General features: G+C 32.7%; 1 protein-coding gene across 1 annotated transcript in view; it reads right to left on the bottom strand.

The window, feature by feature from the left end:
* LOC145291344 (ceramide synthase 5-like) overlaps positions 1–13,851 on the bottom strand; it is a 250,627-nt gene extending 236,776 nt beyond the window's left edge. Inside the window, exon 1 of the mRNA XM_080137108.1 lies at positions 12,876–13,851. Coding sequence (XP_079993234.1) covers positions 12,876–13,084 — 209 coding nt within the window. The 5' untranslated portion in view covers positions 13,085–13,851. The remainder of the gene's footprint in view (positions 1–12,875) is intronic.
* Between the last annotated feature and the right edge of the window lie 656 nt (positions 13,852–14,507).

Here is a 14,507-nt window from a genome sequence, read left to right as displayed (position 1 = left end):
GCCCGGTTTCTGTTTAATAATGGTCATGCATTATTCGGCTTGCTAAAAGAAAAAATTGTTAATTTATTTATCAAAGATTTTAAAATGGCTTTTTTCGTATAAATATTTAAAAAAAAAATTTTTTTGTTTTGCTTAACTTGAATTAATTATTTTATTTAACATATTCACCGAATTTCACACTTCAAAACTCGGATCAAAAGCGGGATAATTAAACACAATCGAAGTTCTGATATTCAGCCGTCAAAATAAGGTATGCAAACAAGTTTCTTTTTTTTTTATATAATCCTGTCCCTTACAACAACAATGTTTTGTTCAGTTTCAGATGATTATTTTAAGCATATTTGGAACCCCCTCAAAACAAGGGAGGGGGGGTTGTAAGCAAAAAAAATAAAATATATATATATATATATATAAATAAATATCGTTTATGAAAAATAAGTACACTGTTATAAAGTTCATTCTTCTCTTAATAATCACTGAAAATTTCGTATTGATTGGATAATTACCCGATTTGTGGTAGATGTTTAAAAAGACGGTCGTCAAAAAAATCCTCGCAGACTTCGCTAAGAAAAGGATAGATTTCAGTTGACACCAGATTAACCTTCACACGTTCAAGTGGATTTTCACAACCAAGAGTGTGTTTTCTATATATTTTCACAACTTTAATCTGCAGATTGATATTTTTTATTTAAAAGATAAATAAAAATAAAGAGTTATATTATTTGTTCACAACCAAGATTGATTTTTTTTTTGCGAAGAGTTGTGTTTACAAAAATTTTTAATAAAACTATTTAAACCAAAATTTGGATTGACATTTTCATAAACGAATTACACTAGGTATTTATGGCCTGGTAGACCAAATAGACACTTATAATTAAAAAATTGATTTTTAGGGGTAATCGGGTCTGTTTTGAATGAATACAACATTTAAAATTGTCATTGGCAACTGTCTAATTTTAACAGAATTATAAAAAAAAAATTAAAAAAATAAAAATTCACCGCCATTTGTCTCGATGGATAACGTTTATATATTTTTTAAAAAGGTTTCTGAATCAATTTTTTTTTTTTTTTTTTGTCTAAATAAGGTTAAAAAGGATTTACTATAAGAATATGCACAAAAAAAAAAACAAAAAAAAACACATAAGTACCTGAATTTACAATATTTCCATCTTTTATCTTAGTCTATAGATTTCACGTGGCAACCTTAGGTGAGGTGAGGAAATATCACGTAACGACAAATTGCTAAAAGAAACTATATTTTTAGTAAAATGTGCAGTTATCAGTTTTTTCCTTGGTTGGTATTGATTCTTCAAAGCATTTCCTATTTGCTGGTATATTAGCTTACTAAGCCATAAATATACCCATGTTTAAAAAATCTAGCAAAAATAAACTAATGGTCAGATTTTCCTGACATTTTCAATATTTATTTTTTAAAATAACTGGCATATTATAAGTAGGTTTCGTTAAATGAAGGGAAATATTTTTTTTTTTTTTGGTGTTCTAACCCCCTATATTTAAGGTTTTGAAAACTAAAAATAAATTCAGGCCCATAAAATTTGTAACATTTTTTAAGCTGAAGAGTTTAAATAATTAAAAAATAGTTTTTATTAATATATATATATATATATATATATATATATATATACATACACACACATATACATGCATACATATATATATATATGTATACACACACACATACACTCATTTATTTCACTCACCTTAAAGTTGTACATAAAATTGGACATAAAAAAAATGTTAAATTTTGTTTTTCTCAATAATTATTTGAATTACAACAAAAACAAAATTCTAAAATATAATTCACTTTCAAAAGATTTATATCAAATTCCAATATTCCGCGATATGAAGTTTTAAACTTCATATCATATAGAATTTTTTATAACAGGTTTCCAATATTAAAAAAATACTCAAATCATAGAATACACGACCATTGGCAATATCAAAATTGGAAATCCAGCATCAGCCTAAAAAAAATCATTTTCATTTGATTGTTTGAATTGAATGAGTGGTCAACCTTATTTTTGCGCCTTAAAAAAAAATGTATGGAGGCCTCTAACAACAGTAGAGTAATTTACATAATTTTTTTCAGAGAATACGTTAAAATTAATTTTATTAACTCGTCTGTAGTTCGTTAAAAAGAAATCTATTTGTTTTACAAAAAGTCTTATTTTTTTATCCATTTTTATTGTAAATGTTTATTTGTTCATGAATTTCTGTATAAAAAAAAACGTATATAAAGTTTATAAAATAAGGTATAAATTTTAATTTTTTTGCAAGTTTCTTTTCTTACAGTTACATTGATCAGTAACAGACTAGTTTTTTTTCGTAATTATGAGAAATTACTTTTTTGGAACTTATGCACTTATGTTATACTAAAATAATAGTATTAAGAAAGCCATTATTAACATGTAAAGGGAAGGAAGTTTTGTAACTATTTTGTACTTTCCCCTAACAATTTGATTAAAAAAAATTTTTTTTTTTTTTTTAATATAAGCAAACGAACAGAATAATTGATAACCTTTTTTTGTTCATTTGAAATACAATTTCAATGCAATTGTTAAAAGAAAATTATTAAAAAGGAGTTTCATTTTGCAGATGATAGAATACATCTATTTATTGTATAGGGAAAAATATAAGCCAAGCGGATTAATAAATACATATATTTTTTAAATTACTAATTTTACTATATCAATATAAACCTAAATATGAAAATCTGATAGAAAAAAAAAAGAAACAAATTACTTCCATTAACCATGATAGCGCTGTTCACCATCTGTAGAATTTACACAGAAAATAATGTACACACCAAATGATGACGTCACCGACATTGTGTAAAACATTGGCGTTTCTACACATAACTTTGGAGTTACCTACTACCCAGTGTTGCCAGGTGCTATAAAAAAAACTAAACAGAAGTTAGTATGTTTGACATACTTAAATTAAAACTTTCTTTCCTAGCACTCCTTTTCCATCCTTCTCCCCAATACCGACTTTCTGTTGACCAACCCATTCCTCTCGTCTTAATGTGTTGAAAGGAAAATAATTCATTTACCAAAGCTTTCCCCTATAAATATACTGTAATTTTTTTTTTTTTTTATACACAGGAGTCACTACTTATCAAGGCCCATAGGCCACTCGAGGATAAGGGTTAATGAGTATACATTAGCCAATATGATTATAGTGTAGTAAACATAAGTAGTGGAAATTTTGTCAAATTAAGTATAAAACTATTTTTAATTGTTGCCAGGTTTAAGTTTTAGAGATGAATGCTTGGATTATGTGACTTTTTTTTTTCAAAGGCATCAAGACATTATCAAGGCCAAGAGGCCACTCGAGGATAAGGGTTAAAGAGTGTACAGTAGAAATTGGACAATATAGTAATCAATTCGGTAAATTTGTTAACTTATATGGAATGGCTCATAAAAAACTTGTTTACATTAGACTTGAAGACAACCATATTGTAGTCATCCGGAAAGCTGGAAAACGGAAGACAATTCCACAGGCTTGCAGTTCTAAGAAAGAAGCTTTGTTCATGGAATCTACATTTAGGTTTAGGCACAGATAAAGAGTTGGGAGAATTATTGATAGTGTTTTCAGTTAGACGAGTGTTTGTGAAAGTTTGGCGAGGGGGGACCATAGACTGAAGCTCAGTCGAACACTTTCCATGAAAATAACGATACATCAGAGACAAACTCGCAACATCTCTTCTGTGAGATAGAGGTTGCAGGGAAGAGAAAAGGACATCTCCTACGAGGCTACGAAGTCTATTTTGAACTATCAAGGCAGGACAAGTCCTTTCTAGCAACTCCTGCCCAGATGTGGCAACAGTATTCCATCCTTGGACATACCTGGCTCTTATATAGATCAGCAGTGAGATATCTACTGGATCGATAGAAAGATCACACCATTTTTCTAGCGGCCTTGGCAAGATTTGATGTATGTGTTCCATTTAAGATCAGTAGTAACGGTCAAGACCAGAAGCTTGTCAAAACTTGAGGCCTCCTGAAGACGAGAGCCATTTATTTCAATTGATGCCAGATGTGGATCAGAGTGTTGATGATGTAAAGAGAGAAGCTTGGTTTTAGATGCATTAAAAGTAACCAACCACTCCTTTCCCCATTGTACCACGTGCTCAAGATCAGAGGAGAGAGAATCGGAGAGAACTTGGTCATTTACTGTCTTAGATGTGCTACTATAAATGGTAGTGTCATCAGCATAAATGTGGAAAGAGCATAAGATTTCACAATGAACCTGAAAATATCGTAAAAATTGAACCATTAGAAAAATTGATAGATTTTTAAACTTTAAAAATTGAAAAAATTTAACTCGTAAAATTAAATTGATTTCATTACGTAAAAAAAAAAAAAAAAAAAAAAAAAAAAAAATGGCTGCATGAACGCTCGCAGGCACTTTGTAAACACTATTTTTTTTAAACAACTTTAATACTTTATTTTGGAAGTATATTCAATAAAGAAAATAAACAAACCACTTTTAAGAGAGAAATTATCAGTTTCTTTTATATTTTATTTGCAGTTTTGTGTTAGGGGTATCAAAAGTTCATAAAAAATTCTGACACCTATCCCATCACTATAAACAAATTAGTTTAATATTCAGAAAAGTTTTTAAAAAAATAAAAAAAGACAAAAAGGTAGATTATAAAAATTGACCCACAACGGTTTTATTTGGCACTTCTGCATGTCAGTGACAGGAGGTGAATGTGTTTTAGTTTCAAGAAGCGCCGACAGAGGGTACTTGTCATCCAAAGAACAGGGATCGATAACTCTTTTCTAAAAGTGCGTGTAAGCTTAAATTATATCTTGCCACATTTTTATACAATCTTTCTGTAAAAAATAAAGTAAATGTTTACTTTAACTACAACAGAACACCGACCAATAAAATTTGTTTGGTAAATATCCAGATCCGCTACTACAGAACACCGACCACTCTAATTTGTTTTTTATAGGTAATTGAGGTCGCTAACAACGAATCTGATAGTCAAACTTGGGGCAAATTTACCGTTTGCATGGTATTTACCCCTGAACCCACGAACTACTTTCCACCATTTTGCAGCTTCCGTTTACGCTACGCGCATGCACGCTGTAGCATAAACGACGGCTTCACCAAGCAAACTACGTTGGGGGAGGGGATGTTTTTTTTTTTTTTTCAGGACATAGAATTTTCTAATTTTCAAGCACTTTTTGGGTGAAAAATTTAAAATTAGCTGAAAAAGAAATAAAACAAGAAAAGGAAAGCACTCCAAGTTGGAGTAGGGGGGGGGGTCATTTATCTGGGTTTTTTTTTTTTTACCTAGAACATAGAATTTTCAAAAAGTAACGCACCGACATTTACCAATTAGAACACCATTTAACATTTTCCGAAGATTTTACTGTTTACATGGGGGGCACGAGCGGGGGGAAGGCGGATGTGCGGTATCAGAAATTTCGTGAAAATAGTGAATAATTCCACCCCATCTTTCCAAGCTTATAACTCCTCGAAAAATGTAATTCAAGCCCTAATTTTTTTTTTCAATTAAAGGAGCAAGGACCAAGGTTTCATTAAAAAAAAACAAAAAAAAAAAAAACAATTTTTTTTTTTAAAAAAGGTTTTAAACTTCGGACTTTACAGGTTTCTAAAAAACGGTTTTTTTTTTTGTTTTAAATTTGAATATATTATTTATTGACCTTTTCTCTTCAATTTGTGATATATAAAACTATTCGACATAAATTAATTACTTTTTAAGAGAAACTTGAAAATGGGGGGGGGGGCGTGAATTAAAAAAAAACGTTTGTCTAAAATATTATATTCGGTTTATTGGAAAGAACATAAAATTTCACATTGACCCTGAAAATATCGTAAAAATAGAATCAATAGAAAAATTTTGATAGATTTTTAAAGTTTAAAAATTGAAAAATATTGAGTTCGGAAAATTCATTACTGTTTTAAAAAAAAAAAATATTTCTATTACTTTTAAAACAACTGTAATAGTTTATTTTGGAAGTATAGTCCATAAAGAAAATAAATAACCCACTTTTAACAGAGAAATTACGAGATTTTTATATTTTATTCGCAGTTTCGTGTTAGGGGTGTCAAAAATTCCTACAAAAATTCTGATATCGCTAGATGTTGGGGCTCGCGCCCCAACATCACATCCGCCCCCCCCCCCCGCTCGTGCCCCAAATGTAAACAGTAAAATCTTCGGAAAATGTTAAATGGTGTTCTAATTGGTAAATGCCGGTGCGTTACTTACGGAAAAACGTTTAACTAAACTGCAAAAGCACCTATTAAGCCACATTAAGTTCTATAATTTAATCCCCCTCCCGCAAAAAAAGAATGAAAAACAGATGTTTGGTGCTTATGTTTTTGTAGACCACATTAAAAACTACGTGAGACAAAAAAAAAAAAAAGTCCCAATATGTTGTACATTTCTTTAACTGTAAGTCATTAAAAAAATGTCAGTCCGTAATTTTTGGATTGGTAGTACTAGTACGCCATGTGAGAAGGCAGTTTGTTTGCTAGGTGAAGCAAGCCGTCGTTCATGCTGCAGCGCACGCGCGTAGCGTAAACGGAAGCTGCAAAATGGTGGAAAGTTATTCGTGGGTTCGGGGGTTAATACCATGCAAACGGTAAATTTGCCCCAAGTTTGACTATCAGATTCGTTGTCAGCGACCTCAATTACCTATAAAAACAAATTAGAGTGGTCGGTGTTCTGTAGTAGCGGATCTGAATATTTACCATTTGTTTTTACGGGTTTTCAGGGTCGCTGACAACGAATCTGATATTCAAACCCGTCGGAAATTTATCGTTTGCATGGTATTAACCCCTGAACTCTCGCACTATTTTGTGCCGACTCACCGCCTTCGTTTATGCTATTCTGGCATGATGCGTTCGCGCATGGACGCGCGTAGTAAGGTGACTTGTCACATCGCGGAAGAATTTTTTAGCAGACATTTGAAATAAGTTTTCAAAAGCAAAAATGTGGTTCATTTTTCTGTGTTACGTAGTTTGATGCTTTCTAATTGATCTAAAAAAAATTAAGTTTTTACGAGCGGTTAATAAAATACATTTTTATTCTTCGTTTTTTTTTTATTTTTTTTTTTAAAGGGGGTTATTCACTTATAGAACTTGTACATCATTTAACGTGCTTCCGCACTTAAATTTAACGTTTTCCGTAAGACACACGCCCTCCACCCCTCCACCCAAATTTACCGTTTTTCTGTAAGTAACGCGAACGCGCCGGCAGATTTGCCGTTTAGTTGTACAAATATCCTCAAACTAGGTAATCATTAAAAGGGACACTTAATGGTCGACACCAGTATCTTAGCAGAAGCTTTTTTTTTTTTTTTTTTTTTTTTTTTACATGTTTCACAAACTTTAAATGGGTAAAATATAATCACATAATTATTGAAAATGTGATCATGTTATAAAACTAAAATATTATTTTGAAAGCCAAAAGTGTTTTGCAACTATTCTGTGCTTCCACCTTACAATTAAAATATATATATATCGTGAAACTTTAATTTAACATGAAAAAAATATTTAAAAATAGCGTGGTACCAAATTTTTGTTTAATTTTACAGTAGATATTGTTCTCGGGTGCATACGATGGCAGATGGTACCGCGACCGCGCTATTTTTATATAGTTGTTTTTTGTTTGTTTTTTTGTCAGTTTAAATTCAAGTTTCACGATACCTTTTTTTAATTATTATTGTAAGGTGGAAGTACAGAAGTTACAAAACACCCTCCAACTCCTCCCTCACTAAGGTTTTTAAAAATAACGTTATCATCCAACACGCCGGGCACCAAGTACTTAAAATTTCATTTTTATTGGTCAATGTTTTTAATTTTTAATTATAAAATAAAATATATTTAATCATTTTAAAACTTCATCTTGCATTATTTTTTTAATTTGTTAAAGTGATTAATTTTAATTAAATTTAATCACATGATTACATTTTCAATTTTAAAGTTTGTTAAAGATGTAAAAAAAAAAAAAAAAAAAAAAAAAAAAAAAAGCTTCTGCTAAGATACCGGCGTCGACCTTTACGAGTCCCTTTTAGTGATTATTACCAGGTTCGAAAATATTTGTACAACTAATGGCAAATCTGCCCCCCCCCAGTCCCCCACTCCTGAAAAGAAAGGAACCTATTTTGGCGTGTGTGGCATTTTTTATTATTATTTTATTTTGGCTTGAACTTTGCGCTTTTCGGAATATTTTTTTATATTTTTAGGAGGGGGCCGAGATTATAGTTATTTTTTTTATTCTTGAATAAAAATAATTATTAAAACAAGCAGTGTTCTCGTCGAGTAGGGTTTTTTTTTTTTTTATTTATTCAAGATGCACTCATGCAGTTGATCCGTGCTGAAATAACATTCAGAAAGCCATTCTTAACATGGTGAAGGGAGGGTGTTATGTACCTAATCTGTACTTTCACATAACAAAATTATAAAATATACCGGCCAATTTTCCTGTTAACTATAATCTTCGGCCCACCAAAAAATATCCAGAAAAAAAAAGGAGGGGCTACACACGCCAAAATTCTTTCCTTTCCGGATTAATGAACGCTCACTAGAACGTGCTGCCTGCTGCGTTGCTGCGTACAACATCGGAGAGGGTGCATATTGCGCTATGGAGACCTCACTCGCGTACGTCCGTCTTTTGCGTTATCGTAAACACTTGTTTAAATATTCACATAATGCTAGACGTCAGTTCTTTCGAAAAACAAGGGTCGATAACTCATCTGTTGCTAATACGTCACTAACATGCACAAGTGCATTTTTTATGACATTTCAACTAAATGTAAAAAACTATTGTTTTATTATGCTAGCAGACCAGCAGGCATTGCCCGATCGTAAAATACACTTAAGTATATTTTTGATTAATGCAGATTTCGTATTTAAAATTCTATTGGATCCAGTATATAGTAATGATTTAAAAAGTTGGTGCTAGTGCAGAGAGTGATCCGCGCTATTTTTTAAATCGTATTTCCAAATTTAATTTAAGTTTTATTTTTTTATTCAATTGTAAGGTTGAAGTATAGAATAGGTACAAAACACCCTCCCCATGTTAAGAATGGCTTTTTAAATAACATTATTTGCGTCCGGATCACTCTCTGACTCTGCACTAGTACCAAAAAGTTAAAAGGAAAGAAAGAAAAGAAAATGACTCGTACCCCACACCGAAAATGTTTAGCTTACGGTTCACTTTTTTTACTTTTACTTTTGACAATAATGCTTGAAATGAAGACATGTTTGCTGCAAAGTTAACAATTAAATCATGAACAATAGCTATTACGTTACGCATGCATATTCCTAATGTCGTTGTCCGACCTTCACCTGGCAAATTCCATTTTCTTCATTTTCACTTTTCCAGGGATTTTCTCCGGCTAAAACCCAAGTTTCATGTCTGTAGGGCAAATTTTTAAAACATTCGCATACACACGCATATATATATATATAAGGGTTGGGTACTCCTTGGCCGTTGAGTTCAATGGCGACCAGCATAAAAAAACACGCGTCGGCGTCGCTCCCTTCCTGACGCAAGCGCACGTCGTTACATTTTATTTACTGACGTAATAACTAAACGATTATTTATCATATTTATTTATTTATTTATTTATTTTGAAAAAATTTTACTCTTTATGAATATTTAAAAAAAGTTACTAAACATTAATAATGTCTCACTTTTACAGACATTTGTTTTTAAATTTTTTTTTTTTTTTTTTTTTTTTTTTTTATTACATTTTCACCCCAAACAAGGCACATTGCCACTTTAATGTAGGGGGCTACTATCAAGGGAAACATCTACTGGGGTACTATGTAGGGATTAGGGCAGCGAGATGTTGGTTCACGTTGCACTTGAACTTATGCATGTCAGTACAGTTGGGGAAGCAGTGACCTGGAATGGAATTCCAAAGTCTAGCAGTTCTGGGGAAGAAACTACTGGAGTAGAAGGATCTTTTACATCTAGGGATCTCTACAGTGTGGGGGTGGGATTGTGTAGCTTGTCGGGTCTGTCGAGGGTGTTCACGTCGTGGGGGCACAAGTGCTTGCAGTTCTTCAGAGCATTCACCATTATAATACTTGTAGAACAGGCAGAGGGATGCAACGTTTCGACGATGGGACAGAGGCTGAAGTTTTGATGCCAGATTAGGGCCTATCAGATTTGCGACTCTCTTTTGAACCCTGTCAAGGAGCGAGAGACTAGTAGCCGATGCACCGGCCCAAATATGACAGCAATACTCCATACATGGGCGAATAGTGGCCTTATAGAGGTACATGATACTTTCGGGTGTTAGAAGTTTTCTAGCACGGTAGAGAGAGCCCACCTTCCTCGCAGCGGCCCTGGCAATGCCCTCGATGTAATTGTTCCAGCTCATGTTTCCTGTGAACGTTAGGCCAAGGAGCTTGAAAGACGTACTCTCAGCTAAAGAGTTGTTGGCCATTGCTATAGGTGGTAGAGAAGGTTTCTTGTAATTATTGAATGAAACCAGTTTTGTCTTGGTGGCATTGAACGTTACCATCCATTTTTGTCCCCATTCCACTACTGATTTGAGGTCATCCTCTAGTGTTTCTGCCATTACTTTAGATATATGTTCATTTGTTTTCCTGTCGTGCCTGCTATAGAGTGTGGTGTCATCAGCATATATACCCATCTCAGAGGCAGTTTTGTCGGGGAGGTCATTTATGAATATCAGGAACAGCAGAGGACCAAGGATAGATCCCTGGGGCACTCCCGCATTTATATTATATTGTTTAGACGTACGACCGTCGAGGACAACCTGGATTTTTCTCTTATCTAAGAAGGATTTAATTATGTTAAGTATTCTACCAGTGATACCGTAAGATCTAATCTTCCTGAGGAGACCCTCATGCCATACCCTGTCAAAAGCCTTAGATATATCTAGAGCTACCGCTCTGCCCTCTCCCGCTTTGTCCAGTGAATGGTATATGCGTTCAGAGATTACAGTGAGGATGTCTGCCGTGGAACGGGCTTGTCTAAATCCATATTGATGGTCGGTCAGAAGTTTAAATAAAATTTTTTTAAATGACTTTTATCGACTTTTTTATAGCATTTGCGGATGGGTAAAAAACGAAAAAAACATTTACTGATAATTTCTCAATTTTACATATATTTTTAACAAATAAATGTTATCAAAGTTAAGATACTGAGAAATTGTCAGTAATTTTTTTCGTTTTTTACCCATCCGCAAATGCTATTAAAAAAGTCGATAAAAGTCGTCATTTAAAATGAAATTTAAAAACAAATGTAAAAGTGAGACATTAAATGTTTAGTAACTTTTTTTTCTTTTAATATTCATAAAGAGCAAAACTTTTTCAAAATAAATAATGTGACAATCGTTTAGTTACAACGTCAGTAAATAAAAATGTTACGTGCGCTTGCGTCAGGAAGGGAGCGACGCGTGTTTTTTTTTTTTTTTTTACTGGTCGCCATGAAACTCAACGCCCAATGAGTACCGGGGTTTGTGTTTACAACCTTTTTATGCAAATATTACACAAGTATAAATCATGTAGAATATCTGCATTAATATAATTACAGGTAACCAAAAATAATCATCCCATTAGAAAACTGTTCTGGTGCTGTCTGTAGTGCACTTCACTTTTTTAGTCTCGATTAGTGGAATAGAAATCCTTCCTGACCGATACGCTTTATGTTTGTTACTAGCTAGAGAGCCATTTTTTTTTGGGGGGGGGGGCTAGTTTTCCCCCACATTAAAAACCGACCTCGTGGAGAGGCAAGTAAATAAAATAAATAAATTGCTTGTTTTTTTTTAATATGAATATTAAAGACCCACAAAAAAATATATATATAGGAATATAGATAAATAAACGGTAGTATTGTTAGTTTATTAAAACTGTCTTGGTTACATCCATGTGTCTACAACTTTATTAGAGCTAATAAACATTTTATAAGCCTGGCGAACTATTCAAAAGTTGTTTTTTTGTTTTGTTTTTTTTTTCCTGACCAAATCTTTCATTTTATAATATTTAGAGCAAAACTTGAAATAATGATCATTCCAATAATAATTCCGCTTTCTGTATTTGTCAGTGTCGATAACTAAACTAGTCTACTCCATAATCATTCCTAATTGTGACACGCCTGTTTTTAAGAAAATAGTACCTCCTCTAATAGTAGCATTTTTCGAATTCATTAAATATTTTTTAAAGTGAACACAAAATATTGAGTTAATTTCTTAAAAATAAAATGTTATGAATCTTTGTACAAAATTGCGTTAAGAATTTATTTTTCCTTGATTAACGGTCACATGATCAATTTTAATCGTAAATGCACCTGTAGAGGAAAATGCTTAGAGGGAGGGGGGTAGAAGTTTACAAAAAAAAAAAAAAAAAGTATATGCCATATTCTAAAAAATGTATTCAATAGAAGTATAGAGATTTAAGTATTCTTTTAACAAATTAAAAAAAAGGCGTACGTTTTGGGGAAGGGTTAGCTCCACTCAATTTCAGAAAAAAAAAAGCAATTATGAGCGCAACTTCATTCCTTATATGTACTTTTAACAGAAGTGTTTAAAAGAAAAAAAAAATTTTTTTTTTTTTTTATAAATCAGAAATAAACAGTAAATATTAGTTTAAAAACAATTGGTAATTCGTTTTTTCTCACCCACCCTCAATGCACACGCACATTTTCATGACATTTCCTCGATGAAAATGGGGAGGGGTAACCGAAAAATGTTCAATCATATTTTAATACGAAAACTAATAAAATTGAACACTTTATAGTGCCACGTACTTTTTACACCTTTTGACTATTTTAAGAATAAAATAACGAAACAAAACGAATTATCGTATAGATAGAAGATATGAAATAAACTTACTTTTCAAATATAATTCTCGCAATGCATAAGAATAAGGCGAGAGGTGGTACCCAGAGTAGATCCTCCAACTGGGGTTTGTACATCCCGGGATCGTTGTTTCGATAGTCGTCCCATTTGAGATGTCTTGGCAGCCAAAACCATTCACTCCAAAATGTACTGCTTGCACCATGCCACCAGGTTTGTTCCTCTTCTTCGGCGGCGACCTCCATCTCTGCTATGTGTGTCGTCGACGTCACACAAACTCGAAACTAAATCACTCTCCACCGACTGAAGAGCGCCAACGCCGCCACCGTTACCGACTTACGACGCAGCAGTAAAGTATTTCCATTCAACGAGAAATTCTTTTTCGGCAGTTTTAACGTATCTTAATTGACTTAATTATCTGAGAATTCTTGTTTCATGTAACACTTTAAAATAAAGATTATGAATAAATTTAGTCAATAAACGTTCCTATAAACAACTATGTTTTTTCGTTTAATTGTAAGGCTGAATATAACAATTTTTACACTAGTATAATCTAACCCAAGACCAATCAGCGAATGGTTCACTCACTTTCCATTTATAACCATGGGGACAAAGGTCTTCTTGTGTGTGTGTGTTTGTTTGTTTTGTTTTGTTTTTTATTTTAATATAAAGATATCCAGCCAACTTCCACAAAAGAGACACAAATATAAATTGCCCCAGTCTTGTAGAATTTCTCCTCTGAGTACAGAGCATTAGCAGATGACTGCCTTAGTCAGTTGCTCTCACTCGCACATTAACAAACATGGCCATATTTATACACTAGGTACCAGTGTTGCCAACTGAGATTTTCAAAACCCGCTAGATATAAAGTCTCCAGAGAATCGCTAGATTTTTTACTTTTCGTAACCGAGATTTTGAAAACCCGCTAGATTAACAAAAAGAAAATCTCCAAAAAAAAAAAAAGAAACACTAGATTTTAACTTTGTACCTTATATATAAATTTAGTCGATATGCAGAGTATGGAGTGTGCTTTTTTAGACATGAATTTAAAATTAAATTGAATTTTTACGGTATCTTTTGTTTATAAAATTGTTAGGTAAAAGTTCAGAATAGTTAACAAAAAAAAAGCCCATCCTCCCACGTTAAGAATAGGTTTCTAAATAATAAATAATAACGTTATTATTTTAGTGCAATCAGTATTCAGCATAAGTACCATGCATTTTTTTTGTTTTTTTCATAGGCAATACCATTTATCAAGGCCCAGGGGGCCACTCGAGGATAAGGGTTAAAGAGTGTACAGTAGTCAATTGGACAATATAGTAATTGTCAGTAATGGAAATTCAGTAAATTTGTTAACTTAAGGTGAACGGCTTATCAAGAACTTGTTTACATTGGACTTGAAGACAACCATATTGTAGTCAGCTTAAAAGCAGGAAAATGGAAGACAGTTTCACAGGCGTGCAGTTCTAAGAAAGAATATTTGTTCATGGAATCTACGTTTAGGCTTAGACACAGATAAAGAGTGGGGGGAATTATTGATAGTGTTTTCAGTTAGACGAGTGTTTCTTGTGAAAGTTTGATGAGGGGGGGACCATAGATTGAAGCTCAGTCGAGCACTTGCCATGAAAATAACAATAAAGCAAAGACAAATTGCTACATCTCTTCTGT

Source organism: Euprymna scolopes, chromosome 12, assembly GCF_053919585.1.
Source record: "Euprymna scolopes isolate OS-2025 chromosome 12, ASM5391958v1, whole genome shotgun sequence".
Taxonomy (NCBI): Eukaryota; Metazoa; Mollusca; class Cephalopoda; order Sepiida; family Sepiolidae; genus Euprymna; species Euprymna scolopes.
The sequence above is the reverse complement of the archived record's forward strand: the minus strand, read 5'-3'. Positions and strand labels throughout refer to the sequence as shown.